At 56.1% G+C, this 19,670-nt stretch overlaps 3 protein-coding genes across 3 annotated transcripts; all 3 read left to right on the top strand.

Annotated features, from left to right (window-relative positions):
• Window positions 1-885: 885 nt before the first annotated feature.
• SCHCODRAFT_02618966 (uncharacterized protein) lies at window positions 886-10,145 on the top strand. Its single transcript, XM_003033306.2, has 43 exons — window positions 886-955; window positions 1,002-1,141; window positions 1,190-1,397; window positions 1,449-1,641; window positions 1,698-1,886; window positions 1,942-2,134; window positions 2,182-2,375; window positions 2,423-2,677; window positions 2,727-2,944; window positions 2,998-3,640; window positions 3,699-3,760; window positions 3,812-4,206; window positions 4,254-4,447; window positions 4,495-5,353; window positions 5,409-5,433; window positions 5,482-5,562; window positions 5,620-5,682; window positions 5,734-5,807; window positions 5,858-5,992; window positions 6,039-6,076; window positions 6,126-6,144; window positions 6,207-6,413; window positions 6,465-6,489; window positions 6,540-6,637; window positions 6,690-7,177; window positions 7,225-7,248; window positions 7,301-7,379; window positions 7,430-7,489; window positions 7,540-7,613; window positions 7,666-7,794; window positions 7,844-7,961; window positions 8,011-8,020; window positions 8,069-8,177; window positions 8,236-8,273; window positions 8,328-8,633; window positions 8,692-8,700; window positions 8,750-8,789; window positions 8,841-8,857; window positions 8,907-9,075; window positions 9,124-9,495; window positions 9,543-9,632; window positions 9,685-9,844; window positions 9,894-10,145. The coding sequence occupies exons 1-43, from the start codon at window positions 949-951 to the stop codon at window positions 9,963-9,965; spliced, it is 6,879 nt and encodes a 2,292-aa protein (XP_003033352.2). The 5' UTR covers window positions 886-948; the 3' UTR covers window positions 9,966-10,145.
• Window positions 10,146-10,351: 206 nt separating this feature from the next.
• On the top strand, window positions 10,352-12,964 carry SCHCODRAFT_02618964 (PLP-dependent transferase). Its single transcript, XM_003033305.2, has 9 exons — window positions 10,352-10,634; window positions 10,683-11,021; window positions 11,148-11,227; window positions 11,398-11,502; window positions 11,556-11,596; window positions 11,651-11,927; window positions 11,986-12,205; window positions 12,263-12,444; window positions 12,495-12,964. The coding sequence occupies exons 2-9, from the start codon at window positions 10,843-10,845 to the stop codon at window positions 12,842-12,844; spliced, it is 1,434 nt and encodes a 477-aa protein (XP_003033351.1). The 5' UTR covers window positions 10,352-10,634; window positions 10,683-10,842; the 3' UTR covers window positions 12,845-12,964.
• Window positions 12,965-12,968: 4 nt separating this feature from the next.
• SCHCODRAFT_02618960 (uncharacterized protein) lies at window positions 12,969-19,668 on the top strand. Its single transcript, XM_050344911.1, has 14 exons — window positions 12,969-13,331; window positions 13,385-14,363; window positions 14,414-15,077; window positions 15,130-15,581; window positions 15,632-16,232; window positions 16,283-17,047; window positions 17,096-17,407; window positions 17,456-18,191; window positions 18,242-18,386; window positions 18,438-18,512; window positions 18,566-18,655; window positions 18,704-18,917; window positions 18,967-19,116; window positions 19,166-19,668. The coding sequence occupies exons 1-14, from the start codon at window positions 13,048-13,050 to the stop codon at window positions 19,360-19,362; spliced, it is 5,664 nt and encodes a 1,887-aa protein (XP_050201152.1). The 5' UTR covers window positions 12,969-13,047; the 3' UTR covers window positions 19,363-19,668.
• Window positions 19,669-19,670: the final 2 nt, after the last annotated feature.

Below are 19,670 nucleotides of genomic sequence, written 5' to 3'. Positions count from 1 at the left end.
TGTTTGGGGGAATGTGCGGACGACATCCTCGCCCTGAAGTATGCGACCGATTGTCGTGGCGGACGATTCCGTTCCTGAGTGTCTGCTCCTGGATGAACTGGCCATCTCCAGGCAGTTCTCAAACGATAGGCTCGGCGAAGCGCTGAACTCTGCAGGCGGTTTGGGAGGAAGCAAGGGATACTGACCACACTACCGTCCGGAATCAGTGTACATATAGATATCGTGCGTGCCACACTTCCTTTTCCTCAAGCCTACGATGCTCACTCCACGTCGCCACAGTACTCGATAGACGATCGATGCAATGCACTACGATGAGGACCATCCTCATGTCTGAGCCCCCGCTTCCATAGCTCGTACGCGCCCACAAACGCCCTCCTGCACGTTCGCAAGACGGCGTCTATCTGCCACTACCCCCTCGTGTACTTTGCCGCCCGATAGGCACCTTCCTTGCGCCGAGTCATTCGTCTGTGTCCTCCCTAATTCCCTCCCCGTCGTTGTGGCTGAGGGGTGGCGTTGAGACGGAGGCTTTCCGAAAATTACCAGATGATGTTGGACTTCTATCGATGCGCAGCGGACCCCCGGAGGCGCGATATCCAAGGCAATCGTCCCGGTCTCCGCCCGCAGGTTACAATGAAGCTCAGACACGGGAGTCCAGGCGCAGCGGAAGCTTGGTCGAATATGCGCCAGTGGCCTCCCGCACGAAGTTCCTGAATATCAGCTGCCCTTATCCGATACCCTCTCGCCACCCTTACGATGTGGGGTTGCCTTCTGGCACGCCCTGAGGTACGCGTCTATTAGGGTCGTGTCGAGGAAGGTCGATCGCGTCATGCGGCTGACTTGAGGTCTATCGCCTTTGTGCGAGCCCGCTCCTTTCATCCTGCAGCCATGGCAAGCTTCAAGCCTCCCGAGCTGTTCCCTGACGAAAAGCTAGTTCGATACGACGTTCCGATGAACCGTGAGCGTTCACCGTTCCGGCGTGGGCTTGCTTGACGCCGTTGCAGAGCATCACGATCAACCTGCGGTGACAGTCCGCGTTGACAATGCCTCTGGCGCGTCCGGATCGCAATCAGTTGGTACAAGTGTCCATCCAACCAGAGTCGATGTCCTCAAAGCGTCTCAAGAGGGTAGCGCCAAACGCACCGTAAGGCAGTTGTTGTCGAGGTCTTGCTTATGCCTGAGCATCTCACAGGCGCCCGATGCAACTACGACTATCGACGCGAACGGCCAACCTCGTCCTCTCTCCCCAGACCCTAGCGTCAAGCAGGCGCATGCGCGTTTCGCACCTACCACGTCGCAGGACGTTCATCCTAAGCAAGAAAGCAATGATCTCGCCGAGTCCATCCCGGGCTTGTACCGCATTCTCGACCTCATCAACGAGCAGGGGAGCGGCGGTCTAGGTGAAGTCTAGGTGTCTGTCGAATGAGACGGCGGTACTGACGCATCGCTAGTTGACAAGATCATCATCGCCCAGGATTCGCTGGCGCGCTTCATCAACGAAGTCTGCCCCGGCGCCTATCAGTCGCTCACGAAAGTCGACTTCAAGGCGCTCGATAAGCTGACCGTCAAGCCCATCGGCATCTACGGGAGCAAGTCCGAGATCGTGAAGCTCCTGGAGACGACCAAGGTCGTTAACCGCAAGCTGTGCGTATGACTGGTGCTCATAGTACGAGGCAAGGATGCTGATGATGCCTTTCTAGATCTAGCGCGCTCCTGCGCGCTAAAGACGACTCTCCGGGGCGCAAGCTTCGCTCGGGTCTGTACTTCGTGCGCATGACTCTCCCTACCGCGTCCGAGGAGCAACTGTTCGTTATATACTGGCCAGAGGATGCAACGTGGAACGACAATGCTCCCTCCGCGGTGTGCAAGAATCGTGTCACCTTCATCCGGTAAGCCAGGCCGTCGTCAATGGCTGTTCGCAAGTTAACACGTCCTCCTGCACAGCTTCCTTACGAAGATTGCGGATCAGACGATGTGCTTGATCTCCCCGGAGCACGCTCAGCAGATGGTATGGAAGGAGGCGGCTGTCGAGGACGAAGACGTAGACCTCGACGAGGACGCGGATCGGTTCTTCACCTTCGAGGTCGCGAAGACGAACGAGCAGGAGGAGGACGTCGCGGTCCGTCCCGGCATTCGTGTAGGTATCCCTTGACCGCTCGATGCGTGAGCTCACCTTCATCTCAGTTCCACTCGCCCTCGCTGGGTGTCTCAGACAGCGCTGCGGAGAGCAACATCGATGGGGATATACTCGCGCCGCATCTGATCGCGGGAGAGACTACGCAAGCCTTCGTGACGGCGCGCTACTTTGCGCAGCAGTCAGAGACCACTCCGATCCGCTACAAGCAGTACAATAAAGCACAGATCGAGTACTACTTCAAGTGAGTGTGGTCGAACTCGTCCACTGCTGGGTTCTGACCTTTTGTAGACAAGGCGCTGCCGTCTACCTTGGAGACGAGCTTGACTCCAAACAGATCGAATGTCTCATGAACTGCGGCCTCCGCGAGGCGTTCCCAAGCCCGTGCAGTCGTTATCAGCAGAACGTCCGAAATTCCAATACGGACATCGACGCTGACTTGCGCGACAAGCGCGACGAGGTCAAGGACAAAGTCAACGGCAGCAAGAGCGCCTTCAAGAAGGCAGTTCGTGTCGCCATTGTCGAGCATGTTGCCTCGCTTTATCCGTATGTTATTTCTGAAGACCGTCCATATAACGACTGATGGTCAGCGTAGGTTATTGAGGGAACGCTTGTGGTCGATCGTCGAGACCGATGGAGAGGAGGAAAAGGACAAGGGGAAAGGAAAAGGGAAGGAAAGAGGCGGTGTCGACGACATTGCAGACGGGCAGTCAGCGCCCAATAACGTGGAAGAGACGAAGACGGTTCGCAGCGACGCGAAGGACGGGGTGGATCTCAGCAAGAAGGAGTCCGCAGCTTCGGAAGATGCTATAGGTATGTCCAACTCGATCTTCCAAGCCTGGCGGACGTTTCAAAGGACTCCATAGGTTCATTCCAGCATCTCATACAGCTCGTCCCCGCCATGGAGCGTGCTTTTGTAGAACAGATGAAGCATGACGAGCTCGAGAAGATCTCCAAGCATTCGACCGCCTATCGCACCCTCAAAGATCGCCTCATCATCGCTCAAGTTGTCATGGACACTTCCAACTATGCGAAGCTGGACGTAGGGAAGCGCGAGGATCTGCTTGCATCCATCATCGCAGGAGGTGACTTGAAGGGCAATCTTTATTCTGACGCGGCGAAGTCAAGCAGAACCAGCTGGATCAAAGACACATTCAGCAAATTCTGGGGGAAGGATACCTCCGTCGAAGACTCTATCAAGGATCGCGCACTGCGTGTGGCGCGCAAAACCGATGACCCTGAATTTCTGACCAGCCTCGACGACCTACTCGTTCGCGACGCCGGATTCAAGACGCCCATCGCGCAGACCATCGATGTCGCATACCAGTGCCTACATGATATCATTGAGAAGTCTGAGCGCACCTTGACACCAAAGCTACTGAGCATTCAGCAGACGGTGTTGTCGGACCAGATGGCGCAAGCCGCTACTATCGAGAAGGACCGACAAGCCAAGACGCACCGTCAAGCGCTCATCCGCGAGGTCAATAATGCAGCGCGACCTGAGGCTACGTGAGTTTGCCAGACATGTTGAATGGCCTTCCCCTGCTAAATTTGTTTGCTTTTAAAGCGAAGTATTCCACCTCGACAGTATCGAGGCTCTCACGTCCTACTCCTCGTACTCTCGTCCTAGTATGTATGTTTTGACACGCCTCTGAACTCATCACTAAGTTTCTCCGCCAGCGTACACCATCTGTGGTCATCAGCAGCGTCGTCTCGCTCCCGCTATCGAATACACTGTCCATCCTCTCGGCGTTCCTTCGGGTGACAAGCAGGAATTGCAGATGAATCGGATGCATATACCGGCGTTGCGGGAAGAAGCACGCTTTGCTCAGAGCTTTCGATTGCCTGTGCACTATCGCGTGCGCCATCTCCAACTGCTGGCGAATGGGAAATGTCTCCTGATCGTCGATAACGGGCACAACTTCCATGTCTACCTCGAGGACCTGCCCGCGCTCGCTGGCGCTACCGACAATGGTCGTATCAAGAAGACACTCCATCAAGACAAGATAGGATCGGACATCGTGTTCGCCGTCGACGAGCAAACGCGGCTTTTGGCGCTATGCTCCACACACAAGGTGAGTTTTTATGATACTTCGATACCGCACACTCAAAGTTGGTTTAGTTGATGTTGTATGTGTACTCTTTCGACGAGGCTTTCGCAACCGTCAGATCGACGCATATCATCGACCTCAACCAATGGTACCCCGACGGTTCTTCCATGCACCAGATGTGTATCGTCAGCGGCAGTGAAGAGGTTCTCTTGATCGACAACGTGGCGCAGGTGCGCGTCTTTTCCCTCATCACGCAGCAGTTCAGGTAAAGCGATCTTACTCTTTGCTCGTCCTCCACTCATGCCTCAATAGACCTGCGACGCTATCCTTGCCGAGACTTCCCGTTACCTGCTTGACCTCACCCGATGGCGGATGTCTGATCCTCATGTTCAAGGACACGGACGACTCGCCGCCTGCGACGCGTGCCTATCACTGGAGTACGTTTGGGTCTGGCGAGGGCATCGCTCTTGACTTGCCTTCGGCAAAGGAGTCCGCTATATCAACATCCATCGTGAATCGCAGTAACGTGCACCTCGCCTGGATTGAGGCTGGCGACAAGACCATCTGCTCCTACGCCCTCGACATCACCAAGAAGGTCACCGAGTTCAGCTTCCAGGAGAAAGGGTTCAAGTCGTCGTCGCGGTCTAACACACAGACCTTGCATAATAGCCTCATCGAATGCCATGCCGATGTCTGGACGCGCTTTCCAGTCATACCCGCCATCCCTCGCCAGACCGTCGTCACAGACGTCAGTCGACCCGATAGGAGCCTCGTCTTCGTCTCCGAGCACCACCAAGATCGATTTGCTTCGCACTTTGTCGAGATGATCCAGTCATTCGAGCAGCGTACTCGCAAGCCTTCTGGAAAGGTCCTCCGTGATATCCGGGTGGATGCTGTCGCGTTTCAGGATGTCCGTGACGGTGTCATGCCAGGCGTTGAGTGGGACTCGGAAATCTCCCGGTTCCGCCTCGGTGAATGGCTCGTGGATGTCTTCTGCCTGATCCCGATACACATCGCCGTTACCCGCGACAACCGCTTCGTTCCGTTGAAGGATGGTGTCTACTCCACGGAGTTGGAAAGGGCACTTCTTGGGGCCGACGTGGGTCAGATCGTGGATGCGCTGTCTTTGGGCTGGTACGAGTCGATCTTCCAGTCATACCAATCGACGAAGGTTTGTACTATACCTGCCCTGCTAGTCAGCTCGTGACCTAACATAACTTGCATAGCCCGTCAAGGTGGTGTCATCGATGGGTGAGTTCGCCCTCATACCTTTCTTCGTGGCTCTTATCGCCTGGGCAGGTGAACAATCCGTGGGCAAGAGCTTCGCGTTGAACCATCTGGCCGATACATCTTTCGCTGGCAGCGCGATGAGGACCACCGGTATGACCGCCGTCAAGTCAGAGACTACGGCGCGACTGATGTGCTTTACTACTATAGAGGGCGTTTGGTTGGCGGTCACACCAACAGATACATGTCTCGTTGTCGCTTTGGACTTCGAAGGCAAGTCAAAGTCTTAACTGTGACCACCACAACTGATTCATCGTCGTGCAGGTGTTCACAGTATCGAACGGTCGGCTCAAGAAGACATGCTGCTGGTCCTTTTCAACGCGGCCATCTCCAACCTGGTGCGTTCCTCGCCAAAGCTGCTGTCCACGTACGAACTGACCTCACTTAGGTTCTCTTCCGCAATAACTTCGCCCTGTCGCGGGACATTACGGACCTGTTCCAATCTTTTCAGTCTTCGTCATCCATCCTGGACCCTGCGGCCAATCCGAGCCTGTTCCAATCGACGCTTGTGATCATCATCAAGGTGAGATCAGTTTTTTTCTAGACCACTTGAGCTCACCTATGCTCAGGACGTAGTAGAGTCAGATAAGAAGGAGATCGTCAAAGAGTAATTGTGCTTCCTTTCTTGCTCAATAGTTTACTCACCTCTTCGAAAGGTTTCGGCTTAAATTGCAGGTATGGCAGCAATGCATTTTCATCGTTTCCATCTAATGGCCACTGATCCTTGATCTCTGCAGCAAATCGTTCACGAAGAGCAGGATGCGAACTTCATCTCGAAGCTTCATGCAGGCAGACTCAACATCATTCCATGGCCGGTCATCGAATCCAAGCAGTTTTACGCGTATTTTGTCACGCTCAAGAATGCACTCGACAAGCAAGTGTTGACGCATCCATCTGCTGGCAATTTCCTACAGACCCTCAAGACCTTGATGGCGAAGCTCAAGGTGCGTGTGCCTTATATATTGACGACTGGCGAGCATTGACGCGCGTGACAGAGCAACGACTGGGGCTCGATAGATCGTAAGTGCAGTCTCCACGTATTCTCGTCTCTTTACAACTCCAATGCGCAGAAACTCTCGCTGCCCATCGCGCCGGTCGTCTGCTCGAGGTGCTCCCCATTGCCTTCGCTCGCGGTTTTGCCGACGCATATGACGACGAGCCGTTGAAGGTGAAGTGCTACGCTGTGAAGCGCGCAGCGGATATCTGAATGCAGTATCTAGAACATGGACACCAACGAAGAAATCGCGATGTCCGACACCGACGCCGTGCTTCACGTTGCCGTTCTTGCTGGCGAAAGCGTCAACGCAGACAGCGCTTTGGAAAACCTGAAAAAGGGATGGTCTCAGATTTCCTCGCGCTCAGCGGTGGCCGAGGATCTTTGGGTCGCGCGACTCTCGTCTTATCTCGATGGGATAGTTGACCAGCGCGTCGAGCACGTCCATGCGTGGCTGGAAACGAATCTCGAGCGCTTCAAGGCTGAGCACGCGAGCATCGATAATCTCCGACGCACGTTTGCCACCATCGGTGCCCAGATGAAGGCCGACGTGGAATTGTGCAAAGTCAAGTGTTCGACGTGCAACTTGCTCTGCCTTCGGAGTCGTCGCCACAGCTCCAGCGAGCCCCACGACTGCGGGACCAACCACGTATGCCCGCAGCACTGCGATTACAGTGATGAGCACCTCGATGAAGAAGCCATCTGCGGACTACCGTAAGGCATTCGAATTTCATGTAGGCTGTTGCTGACGAGGTTCTTAGCGCGGGGCATGCAGGGAAGCACATGTGAGCACACTGGCCTGCGTTTCATATTCTCTTAGCTGAATGGTTCCTGTAGTTGCGTCGTTGAACGGCATCTCTGCGGTGAGCCATGCAACTTGCGCAACAAGAAAGGCTGCCTCGGCGATTGTATCAAGGTATTTTCGCGCAATATTGTGCACACAGTATAGGACTAATCGGGACTTAGCCTACTGGCCATACTGAGGACGAGCATATGTGTGCGGCTCAGATTCATGCCTGTGGCGAGGTAATTTTGGCAGGAAATGTCGCAGGCTCAGTTCACTTACGATGGGACAGCCATGCGACCTTATCGATGTCGCTCTGAAGGACGGTTCGATGTACTCTTGCGGGGGTACTTGCCGAATTCCTAGGTAGGGTGCACCCTCTTCCTGCGTTCCGTTATGCTGATGTAACTTCGCGCAGTCACGAAATCCACGATGAACACGTCTGCGACGTTCGCATGTGCCCACTGGAGTGTGCGCTTTGTCATAGACTTTGTTCTGACCAGGACCATCTACACGCTTTGGACCACGATGCGCAGCATCTCTGCGGGTATGAAATGCTTTGTTTTCACCTATGGGTTTTGCTGATTAGCCCCTAGACAACCTCATCCCTGTCCCGAACGATGCACCACCAGCGGTATATGCGAGATCGATACGACTCCATTGTCTGTCGAGGCGACCTTCACAGGCCGGCACGAGACTTTCCAGTACACCAAGGTTCGTAGATGAGTAGACCTCGATTGCACATCGACTGACGTTTCTGCAGTATACACAGGGTTCGTGGCGTCAAACCAGGATGTAGTATAGCACTAAATGTGCTATAGTCGCGAAGCGTCTTCAGTGCGCTGTGACTATCCCAGCTAACAAGAAAGCGCACGATGGGCCTCATACACATACAACGGCCGCGAACGCATTCCACTACTGCGAGGCTAGGTGACTTACCGTACTTCGTACGCGTTTGGCATGTTTTGACTGATATTCTGTGGTTCAGATGCGAGAACTGCGGGTACTACTGCACGATGCCTCGAGGTAAGCGTTATGAAAGTAGTGCGTTCTGAGTGTTATCTTGAACACTACGAGCAGGTCACTCGCAACAAGAGCACGAGACGAGCCACGGCTCCATGTCCAAGACGCGATGGGCCCTTGACGATCAAGACGGCACCATTGAGCTCAACGGTCGCAAGTTTGGCGCTGACGATGATGGGGCGCCGATGCTCTGCAACCTGGTGTGCAAAGACATGGGTCGGCATGTGCACGTAGACAATTGTCGCGCTCCATCCGGGTCGGCGTGCCAGGGTGAAGGCATTTTGCATATCCGCGAGCGCATGAGGCCAGATCCGGACACGCCTAAGGATTGGATCTCTCACGGCCTCTTCTGGAAGCGCACCGGTGCGTATATACCCATCCTCTTTCTCTCGTCTAACACTCAATCGTCTATCTTATTCAGGCTTCAAAGGTGAGGATGAAAAGAATCGCCGGCGAGCAGTGGTTCAAGCCTATCCCAGACCCATACTCAAAGGAGGACCAAACGAGCTTTGCCAAATGGTACGTTCGAAATCCCACTGATGATGATGATCTATCTGACCTTCCGCTCAGCGACGCGATGTGTTCCGGTAGATTGCACTCCTGCGCGCGGCACGCTGGTCACTAACTCTTGCACAGGGCCTGAACATGCAGCCACTACGACGGCGCCTGCCCAGCCCTCATACTGTACTTTGCCGATCTTCCATCCTCCTCAACATACCCAAGGTCAAGGTCTAGGATATGTGTCCAACGACGGTCATCACTTCTCGTGCAAGAATCCCGCGGTGCTGCAACAGGCATTCCACGTGTGCGTTGCTCATCCCTTCGGCGCCGTGTGTTGCTCATGATCACGCAGCATCTTCGTCGTGGATCGATCAGGGTCTATGACAGGTACCGATAGACGTCCACTACCTAATGCTCCGGGGACGAACTTGATCCAACAACGGTGCAACAACCGCCTGGGAGCCGTGTACTCAGCTTTGCACAGCTTCTGGATGGCTCGACATGCAGCGGTCACCGCGACAGGGGCGCAGGCGGCGCGACGGGATGCCTATAGCGTTCTTTTGTTCAACTCGACGGTCTCAACGGTCATCGCGAACGACTTCGCCCGCAATCCAGACCAGCTTCTACAGGGCATCGTGGGTCAGACCGCTGGTGGCGGCACCAACTACACCGCTGCGCTGTCGGCTACAGAGACGCTCTTACGCCAGCATTGGAGCACCGAGAGGTCCGTGAACCCTCTGCAATATTTCGATTGGTGCTAATCCTTGACAGAACGCCCGTCGTTATTTTCTTGTCGGACGGTGAATGCAGCGTCGGCGACCATAGCGTGCACGCGCTGTGCCAGGCGGCCGTTCAGCTCGGGTAAGGAACATTTGGTAGCATTCGGTAGTCATTGATGCTCATTCGTACGCAGCAAACACCTCTCCTTCCACGCTGTCTCGTTCGGTCCTCGCAATGAAGTCCTGCGCCGGATGGCCCAGATTGCACGCGATGTGCAAGCCCGTGCTCCGAGGGACCCTGCCCTGCCGACGACTGCCTACGTCGAGTCCTCCTACGCCGAAGCGCTGGATTCCGTACGTGACATCTACAATACCGCCAGGGGGATACTAACGTGCTTCCCAGGTCCGACTGGCTGAGACGTTCTTGGGTTTGGCTGATTCGCTGCGCAAGCCGAGGGGTGCCCTGCTTCGTTGAGCTTCTGATCGCTAGTCGAACGGCGTCCGAGATGCACTGTTGTTTTTTCCAACTCCTTACGACCCCCTTGAACTTTCAATGTACCGCGCTTATCATGACCAACGTATCCTCTGATTTCTTTCGATCCTCATCTTGTACCACCTGAGTAGTTGTCGATCCACGAAGTATTGTTTCCCAGCATACAGGCCGATGAGCATGATCGCGGTGGGAATTTATGGTACGTAGATTCCCCCCTCTCAGGATGGAGACTCTCGCACTCCAACAGTCTTGCGCAGAAAGGCGCCATCGGAATGGCCATAAGTGTTTGACTGTGTTTGAGCTCGAAGGCGTTGGGAACAGTCCGAGTCGACTCAACCTTACCATATGAAACGACCTTAAATGTAGCGCGCCTATCCTGCGACATGCGAGATGTATTTCTCGCGGAGCATGAAGTCTACCACGATGCGATCTGACCGCAGATGTGTAATTATTGACAAAACCGACAGCGTCAACTCAAAGGCCTTGGCTTTGCACCCACGATAGAGGCAAACTCGGAATCGCCTTAGCTTTGCATTCGACTGAGGAAGTCCTCGAAAAGCCAACTTGCCGACGCCGAGCCTGTGCGCTTCAGCTTCAGCCCAATTCGTAGACGACAACGGATTCATGCCTGTATCGTGACCGCCGGCGAAGGTAATCTTATCACCCCGATACTCACGAGATTGCTGAGCCCTTATATAGGGAGGCGGACGGAGGCGTATCCTTCCTTGCTACCGTCAGTCATCCTGCACGGTTCACCCATCCGCGCCTGCTCCCCCGGCTTCAGTCCAATCGCGACTGAATACGATCGCCCCCGCGCGTGACCGCTCCCCCGACCGATCTACTGATCTCAGCTTCCCCCATGTCTCCAGCGCTTACAACGTCGATTGACAAGGCCTCCGAGGCGACGAAGAAGAGCCTCATCGCCGATCGGCCGACGCATATCTTGCATCGGACCCCATGGAGGCCGCCTGTGGCGACCAAGGCTGAGGGGCTCACCATTACGCTCGAGGACGGGTCGACCTTGATCGATGCGGCTGGGTGAGTCACTTTGCTGAAATGAAGTCCTGCTTGTGCAGATGCGCTCGTCGCGCGCACAGACGGCGTTGCATCTCTTGCGCACCGCTCATTATGGGCTTCCGAGCGAGTTTACTTACGTGTTATCAGTGGTGCGGCGGTTGTATCGATTGGGCACGGGCATCCGAAGGTTATTGAGGCCATTAAGGACCAGGCCGAGAAGGTGTGCTGTGAGTGAATCATTTGCTTGCGATTATTCGGGCGTGTTAGCGTCATTCATTTGAGGCGTACACACCGTCGACATACTCGCTGCGTGCGTGGCGTTGCCTCAAATGAGGAACACTGACTCGCTACCTGCGCACTCGGTCTCACGCGCACAGCTGACATAGAGCATTCGTAGATGTATACAACATGCAGCTCTCGAATGAGCCCGCAGAGGAGCTTGCGGACTTCATTATCAAGGAGAGCGATGGGGCTTTCGAGCTCTGCGGATTTGTCTCTGGGGGTAGGCTGCATGTTATACGCGAAAACAAGGCAGTTTCCTGAACTCATCATCAGGCTCCGAGGCCATGGAGGGTGCTATCAAGCTCGCCAGGCAGGTAAGAGCAGCGACTGGTCTTGAAAGCCTCGGTGACCTAACTGTATCTGTTCAGTATTTCTGGGAGACCAACCAGCCGCAGCGCACCAACTTCATCGCACGGCAGCTTTCCTACCACGGGAATACCGTCAGCACGCTAGGTCTAGCCCTGCACCCCACCCGCCGCGCGCCCTACGCCGGCATCATGGACGACAAGCACTTCCATCACGTCTCCCCTGCATATGCGGCGAGATTCCAGAAGGCAGATGAGACGGAGGAGCAGTACGTCGAGAGGCTTCGGAAGGAGCTGGAGGACAAGTTCATCGAGTTGGGCCCTGATACGGTCATTGGGTGTGAGTGCGATCTATGTAGGAGGGAAAGGTCATACTGAAGAATGTTGTCGTCCCATAGTCTTCGCCGAGACGGTTGTCGGCGCGACTACTGGCTGCGTCCCGCCACCAAAGGGGTACCTCAAGGCCATGAAGTCCGTGTGTGACAAGTATGGGGCGCTCTTCGTCCTCGATGAGGTCATGAGCGGGATGGGGCGCATGGGGTCCTACCATGGTTGGCAGACTTACGGGCCTGATGCACCTCCGGATATCCAGGCTGTGGCTAAGGGGCTCGGTGGAGGGTGAGTGCGAATTTGTGACAACAGGAAGAACTGTGGCTCACCGTTCACTGCCTGCAGCTATGCATCCATCGGCGCGGTGCTGATGAACAAAAGGGTCGCGGAGGGTGTCCGTGGGCTGTGGAAGCATGGGCACACCTATCAGGCGCAGCCGCTTTCGTGCGCGGCGTCGCTCGCGGTGCAGAAAGTGTTCAAGGAGGAGAAGCTGATTGAGAACTGCCGAGTGCAGGGCGAATACTTGGGTACGTCGGCTTGACGCAGAGTGAGTATCAAGCCGCTCATGAATCTACAGGCCAGCAACTTGAGGGGAAACTTGGCCGTAGCTCGCCATCGACCGCCGCGCCCTTCGTCTTCAACATCCGAGGAGGCGGGATGTTTTGGGGCACCGAGTTTGACTTTACCGTCCCCGAAGCTGCGAACCTGGACTTCAAGGGCCGGGCGTTTGCCATCTCGGTGCAGCAGCGCTGCTTGGAGAATGGTCTTATTGTGATGGGTCTGACCGGTGGATCAAACCTTGAGGGGACGAAGGGGGATCACGTCATGCTTTGCCCGCCGTACACGGTGACTAAGGGGGACATCGACGAGATCGTGAAGCGATATGTACAGAGCGTAGAAGAGGTGCTGAAGGAGGCTGGCCTGTGAGATGTATGCCTCAAATGTACAATATAGACGTTGTGGGTCCAGGGCTTACGCGACTCGGCATCTGCCGGTGGTAGCGGGACCAGTCTAATCAGGCTGGGTGGACTTTCTTCGTGACCTCCATCTTCGTTTGCGTGTGTGCGTGACGTCCGACGCCCTTGCTGTTTCCTGAACAACCGGAATCGATGGCTGCGAGCAGGCTCTAAATGGAATTATCAGAAAATCCTATAGAAACAGCCGCAAGCAGCTCCAGCACGTCGACAGCCCACCCATCGCAAGACCAACACCCAGAGTCATCCCAGTCGAGGGCGCTGCGCTCTAGCGCCCGCGTCAAAGCAGCGAAGCAGAAAGCCCAGGACAAGGGGAAAGGGAAGGATTCCCAGCCAGCAGAGCCCGCGACCGCCGACAACGCTCGAGTCAGCACCAGCCGAGCACCCAGATCTAACAAGCGACCAGCCAAAGCCAAGGCAGGCTCTCCTCCACGCAAGCGGTGCGTGCTCATCTCCTCCCATCCGCCGCTTGGACTGATGATGAGTAATACAGAGCCCGCCGTGCACCCTCCGCCAACAGCGCGCCTCTGACCATCAACGAACCTGTGCGAGACCCCAAGGGCAAGAAACGCGCAGCGCCAGATCCCAGCTCCGACGAAGAAGCCGGACCATCCAAACGCACCCGTACCCACTACTCCCTCCGCTCCCAGAACCCTACCGACAAGCCCGACATGACGCGCAAGACCCGTGCCACTGTGAAGGGCAAATCACCTGCCAAGGGCAAGGCCGCTGGCTCGTCCCGCCTCGAAGACGAAGATATCACGATGGGCGAAGCTCATCTTGCCTCCGACGTCGAGGACGAGTGCGTCGATGAAGACGCCGGGCAGCATGACGAAGGCCCGAGGCACGATGAGGAAGACGATGATCATCCCTTCGACGACGATGACGACGGTGATGACGGCGAGGATAGTGGGATGGGAGGCAGCGGTGGACCACCACCGATCCCAGACTCGCTCGACGAGAGCACCGCGATGGCCATCCTCGGCGACTACCGCCAGTTTGGCTCTTACATGCTATCCCTGTCATCCCGCATCAAGACCCTCCTGAACAACATCAAGCCCACTGCCGATCCGACGACTAGGCTCATCTCGCTGCAGGAACTCAGCGAGCTTCTGAGCATCAGTACTGAGGACACGTTGGCGGGCTCGTTCCCAGTAGAGTCGTTTGTTCGAGAACTCGTCAAGATCCTCGGGGGCCGCGGCTCTCCCGATGAAGACGACGAAGATGGCGACGAAGACGGCGAGAAGGACGAGGATGCTGCCCTTGCTGCGGCTCTTGCTATGAGCACCGGCGGCGCTTATGCGGGCGATGAGAATTTAGAGGCTCAAGTTCTCGCCTGTCGGTGTCTGGCCAATCTCATGGAAGCGTTGCCTGGTGTCGCACACACGGTCGTGTACCATGGGGCGATCCCCGTACTGTGCAGCAAGCTGATCGAGATCTCGTATATTGATCTTGCTGAGCAGACATTGAGCGTGCGTGGCCTGACCAATTGTGATACTCTGATTTACTGACGCTTTCTCAGACAATGGAGAAGATCTCCGAAGAGTTCCCAAGCTCAATTGTCCGCGAAGGCGGTCTCTCCGCGCTTCTCAACTACCTCGACTTCTTCTCCATCGCCGTTCAGAGGACAGCCCTACAAGCCGCCTCAAATTGCTGCCGCAACATCTCCCCCGACCACTTCACCCAAATCAAGGGCGTCTGGCCCATCATCCGCAATTGCCTCAGCTACTCCGACTCACGGCTCGTCGAGTTCGCCTGCATGTGCGTGGTGCGCGTCATCGACGCGTACCACCGCAACTCAGTCGGCCATCTCGAGGCCCTTGTTGATACTGACCTAATCCGCGCTGTCAATCTCCTTCTCCTTCCTGCCGGCGGCTCGCCGCTGATTGCACCCAATACCTTCAGCCTGCTCTTGCGCGCTTTGGCTACTTCGGCGCGCGCCAGTCCCAAGATTACCATCTCCTTGTTGGAGGCCGGTATCGTGGACACGCTGTACCAGATACTCACAGGCGTATTGCCCTCTGCTGCGTCGAGTTCTTCCTCGCAAGGCGAGTCTCAAAGTGGACAGGGTCTTGGTGGCGGACTTGCCGACATGACCGTCATGGAGAACCTCGCGCACCGTCCGAAGGAGCAAGTGGAAGAGGCGTTGAGCCTGATCTCGGAGCTGATGCCCCCTTTGCCTAAAGGTATGGCATTCTTCCTCGATGCACGCGAACCAGAACTGATTATACCTCTTAGATGGCGTGTTCGATCACAAGAGCTACACCGAGAAGTCTTTGGCGCGTCTGATCAAGGCAAAAGCGAAGGCCGATAGAGCAGCGGCACGACAAGCCGCGCAAGCGCCCTTCGTTGCCGCCTTACTTCTTCCCGAGCCCACTCCCGCGACGGCTTCGTCGACGCCTACAGGCGAAGAGCCGAGTGAGACTGCTGCAGGATCTTCCACCCCAGCCCAAGGCGATGAAGCGTCCGTTTCAACGTCTACCAAACCCGCAGGTGCCCCGGTTTCGGAGCGCACGCAGCTGATGCGCTCGCATCCAGACCTCGTCGGGACTTTCATGCAGCTTACCGTCCCAATCTTGATCGATGTCTATGCGGCTAGCGTTAACTTGTCGTTGAGGACGAAGACGCTCACGGGGTTGCTTAAGGCGATCAGCTTCCTGGACGCCGAAGGCCTGAAGCGCGTTTTGGCGGTGAGTGATCTCCAAACTAGATGCTCAACGTGTTCTGATCCCTTGCGCAGTATGTCCCGGTTGCCGGCTTCGTTTCCTCCGTCTTATCTTCTCGAGACCATCCTTCTCTCGTGATTGGCGCCTTGCAGCTGGTGGACCTCTTGCTTTCCCGTGTCCCCGGATTGTACAAGCCGTCTTTCCGTCGCGAAGGTGTCTTCCATGAGATCGAAAGCCTCGCAGCAAGGGAGCTCGTGTCCAAGAAGGACAAGGAGGCGAAGGACAAGGACTCGTCCGAGGGCTCTGCCGCTGAGTCAGCCAGTGCTGCCGCCCCTCCGCCACCCGTTGTCCCATCCAGCATCCCAGGTTACAAGAAGCTCACATCGCTGGCGCTCGACCCTGAGGATGCTATCACCCTACGCTCGCGCGTCATGAAGTTCAAGTACATGGTTGGTGACGAGAAGGATGCGGAGGACGATTCTTTCGCAAATCTCCGCCGGATTGTGGAGACGCTGTCAAACACGAAGGCAACCGAGAAGATGTTGTCGAGGGCTTTGAACGATCTGGCGGAGCTGTTTGCGTCGCCGCATACGTCGGTATCGAGCTTCGAGTTGTTGCAGAGTGGGTTGGTAGACGGATTGCTGCAGTTCATGACGGATGCTGAGCAGGGTACTGGTGAGTGTCCCGATACAGCGTAATGAATGCACCATTGACCTGCTTTACAGTGCCTGTTGCGAAGCGCCGCGAATTGTTCTTGGATTCATTCGCTGGTGGACGCGTGAAGGGCTTCGGCCAAAGCCAGTCGCCATATGCGACTATCGTCAAGAAGTTGCAAGAGAGTTTGACGAGGATGGAGTCCTTCGATGTCGTCACCGTTGCCCAGGGCATCGACGACTCAAAGCGCAGCTCGCCGTCCTTGCTCGCTCGCCAGCTCCGACTGCGCCTCGTCGCCGACGAAGACTCGGACATCCCGCGATCTTTGAACAACATCGTCGTCTCCATTCATGCCATCGCTACCTTCCAAGCCTTGCACGACTATCTTCGCCCACGCGTCAGCGGCCTCCTCGGCCGTGGACCAACATCGTTCACTGGCATGTTGGCAGCAGCGCTCGCTGCTGGAGGACTCGGGCGTCTGCGAGACGAGCTTCCTTCGACATCAGCAGCGCCACCACCACCAGCAACGTCGTCTTCGGCATCGGCTCCTGTTATTGGTCGTCGGCGCAGCCAGCGACTCAGCGCTAAGACAACCGATGGTACTCAGTCAGTCCCGGGTGAGCCAGCGAACCCGCCAGCAGACCCAGGCGCGTCGGCCTCAGCCCCTGTCGGGAGTACACCCACGGAAGAAGCGGCCGAAAGCCTGGCGAATCTAGTAGATGCGGGCTTGGAAGCGGACTTTACGGACGATGAGGTCGACGCGGAAGTGATGGACGAGGATGAGGATCCCGATAATTCTGTCGCGGACAAGACGATCACGCTGAACGTAGGCGAGGGTAAGTCTGGCTGATTGTGCTTGGGTACGTGGGCTGATCTCTATGTAGATGGCGAGAATGTCGAGGCTCAGACTCCGGATGGCACGCGGGTGGCGACGCCTAATCCTCCTAGAGAGGCGCCAAAGCCTGCCTCCTCTGCGAAGCCCTCGTATGCTGCAGCACTCAAGTCGAAGCCAGCGGACTGGCACCTCGAGTTCTCCATGGATGACCAGGTCTTGCCTTTGGATCTGACCATCTATGGCGCCGTTCACCAGCAGGAGATGCGTAAGAAGGAGAAGTCGGGCGTGCCCATGGTGCCCGCGATGTTTTGGCAAGGGGTCTACACTGTCAAGTTCAAGAAGGTACCTGGTTCTGTGGATGGTGAGTTGGCTACGCTTGTGGGTTTTGATGGTACTGACGGAGCCCAAGCTCGCTCAGAGACCTCTGAGGCGGCGTCCAAGAGCAGGGCACCGAGCCCTACTCTCACATCGCTGCCTGAAGATGCTCCGCACGCCAAGATCCTTCGTCTCCTCCGAGCCTTCCACGACCTCAACCTCCTCGAGGGAGAGCGGTCGGCCTTTGTCGGCGAGAAGCGCACTCTGCCCGAGTCATCTTTCGTCAACAACAAGCTCACCGCGAAACTGACGCGCCAGCTCGAAGAGCCCATGATCGTCGCCAGCTCCTGCTTGCCGGACTGGGCCCTCGACCTGCCGCAGCACTTCCCCTTCCTGTTCCCCTTCGCGACGCGCTACAACTTCCTGCAGTCGACGTCGTTCGGCTACGCGCGCCTCATCCTCAAGTGGCAAGCCCAGCAGTCGCGCGGGCAGGACTCGTCGCGTCGGGACGATGGCATCGGTTTCCTTGGCCGCCTGCAGCGCCAGAAGGTGCGCATCTCGAGGAAGCACCTCCTGGAGAGCGCCGTCAAGGTCTTCGAGCTGTATGGGTCGTCGTCCAGTGTGCTTGAGGTCGAGTACTTCGAGGAAGTTGGCACGGGCTTGGGACCGACCTTGGAGTTCTATGCTTTGGTGTCGAAGGAGTTTGCCAGGAAGGATCTCAAGCTCTGGAGGGACGCGGACGCTGCGAGCAAGTCTCTATACGTCGATCACCCGGCGGGTCTCTATCCAGCGCCCATCGGCACTGAGGACTTGGACAACGATGGCGGACAGTGAGTACATCCACGCCTAGGTTCATGTCTATGTGCTGACAGCAAGCTAGCAAACGGACGCATCTCCTGCGTGTCATTGGTCAATTCGTGGCCAAGGCAATGCTCGACTCACGTATCATCGACCTATCCTTCAACAAGGTCTTTATGAAGCTTGTGCTCGGAGAGGAGGTTCCTCTGACCATCGCGACGCTCAAGGTATGTTCGCTATCTATGTAGGAGGATGCTTAGCTGACCCCTTCTATGTAGCTGGTCGACCAAGGGCTTGCGGACTCGCTTGTCAAGATCCAGAACATCGTGTCCGGCAAGCAGCCGCAAGACAAGGTATGCAGTACAGTCATGATATCCACGAAGATGCAGCTGACAAGTCATATCAGCTCGCCAAGAAGGTGGCCATGGTCGAGGGTGTCACCATCGAAGATCTTGCTCTTGACTTCACGCTGCCCGGCTACGACATTGAGCTTCGCGTACGTGTTTGTGACTGCGCATGATTGCCTGTACTGACCCTCATGTAGCCTGGTGGTCGCAATGTCGCCGTCACAGCCGCGAACGTCGACGAGTATATCCATGATATCCTCGACGCCATCCTTGGCAAAGGAGCGCAAGAGCAAGCGGCCGCTTTCCGCGAGGGCTTCTCGAAGGTCTTTCCTATCAGCGACTTGCGGGCCTTCACTGCCGATGAGCTCGTCTTGCTGTTCGGCAACGGCGATGAGGACTGGAGCATTGAAAGTGAGTTATGTGGTTGTTTATGTTTATGCACTTGACTAATGTCTCGAAGCTCTCACGGAGGCGCTCAAGGCGGACCATGGCTTCAACTCGGAGAGCCGCTCGATCCGCAACCTTGTCGAGATCATGGCGAACTACGACCCGCCCACGCGTCGCATGTATCTGCAGTTCATCACTGGAAGCCCCAAGCTACCCATCGGCGGTAAGTCATCACTGCCAGCGTCCTTTCGACCTTCTCACTCGCTTGTCAGGTTTCCGTGGCTTAAACCCACCATTGACCGTCGTTCGCAAGCCGCACGAGGCCCCTCTCAAGGCGGATGATTACTTGCCGAGTGTCATGACATGCGTGAACTACCTCAAGCTGCCCGAGTACAGCACGAAGGATGTCATGCGGGAGAAGTTGCGCGTCGCGATGTTGGAAGGTGTTGGCAGTTTCCACTTATCATAAGCTCGTTTGAACGCGGAGGATCGTTGCTTGTCTGCTCGAATTACCGTACGCACGTAGGATATTATGGCTCTATGTACATGAATTTTCAGTATGTTGTGCTTTGTTGCTTTTTGGCTGGCAGGGACGAAGTTCTCTAGCGATTACGGACAGATACGCATACCCCTACGCGTACAGCGTAGGTTAGGAGCTAATTGGCCAATTTTTCCTGGTTCGTCGTCTGGTGTTGTAGTGCGTGCAAGTGGCTGGTTTCTGCTATGGACAGTCAGTAAAGCAGAGCTTACATGGAGATGCCAGGATGGTTGCGTGAC

This window comes from Schizophyllum commune (assembly GCF_000143185.2).
Source record: "Schizophyllum commune H4-8 unplaced genomic scaffold SCHCOscaffold_4, whole genome shotgun sequence".
NCBI lineage: Eukaryota > Fungi > Basidiomycota > Agaricomycetes > Agaricales > Schizophyllaceae > Schizophyllum > Schizophyllum commune.
Note: the sequence above shows the minus strand (reverse complement) of the source record. Positions and strands in the feature narration are given on the sequence as shown.

What these genes read in the sequence shown, in the direction of transcription:
- SCHCODRAFT_02618964 (XM_003033305.2), top strand. Translation starts at nt 10,843, where the DNA reads ATGTCTCCAGCGCTTACAACGTCGATTGACAAGGCCTCCGAGGCGACG. An exon ending in ACCTTGATCGATGCGGCTGG is followed by an intron (nt 11,022 to 11,147) that starts GTGAGTCACTTT and finishes ACGTGTTATCAG; the next exon opens with TGGTGCGGCGGTTGTATCGA. An exon ending in CTATCAAGCTCGCCAGGCAG is followed by an intron (nt 11,597 to 11,650) that starts GTAAGAGCAGCG and finishes GTATCTGTTCAG; the next exon opens with TATTTCTGGGAGACCAACCA.
- SCHCODRAFT_02618960 (XM_050344911.1), top strand. Translation starts at nt 13,048, where the DNA reads ATGGAATTATCAGAAAATCCTATAGAAACAGCCGCAAGCAGCTCCAGC. An exon ending in GATGCCCCCTTTGCCTAAAG is followed by an intron (nt 15,078 to 15,129) that starts GTATGGCATTCT and finishes TATACCTCTTAG; the next exon opens with ATGGCGTGTTCGATCACAAG. An exon ending in GGTACCTGGTTCTGTGGATG is followed by an intron (nt 17,408 to 17,455) that starts GTGAGTTGGCTA and finishes ACGGAGCCCAAG; the next exon opens with CTCGCTCAGAGACCTCTGAG.
- SCHCODRAFT_02618966 (XM_003033306.2), top strand. An exon ending in CGCTATGCTCCACACACAAG is followed by an intron (nt 4,207 to 4,253) that starts GTGAGTTTTTAT and finishes AAGTTGGTTTAG; the next exon opens with TTGATGTTGTATGTGTACTC. An exon ending in TTCCACTACTGCGAGGCTAG is followed by an intron (nt 8,178 to 8,235) that starts GTGACTTACCGT and finishes TCTGTGGTTCAG; the next exon opens with ATGCGAGAACTGCGGGTACT.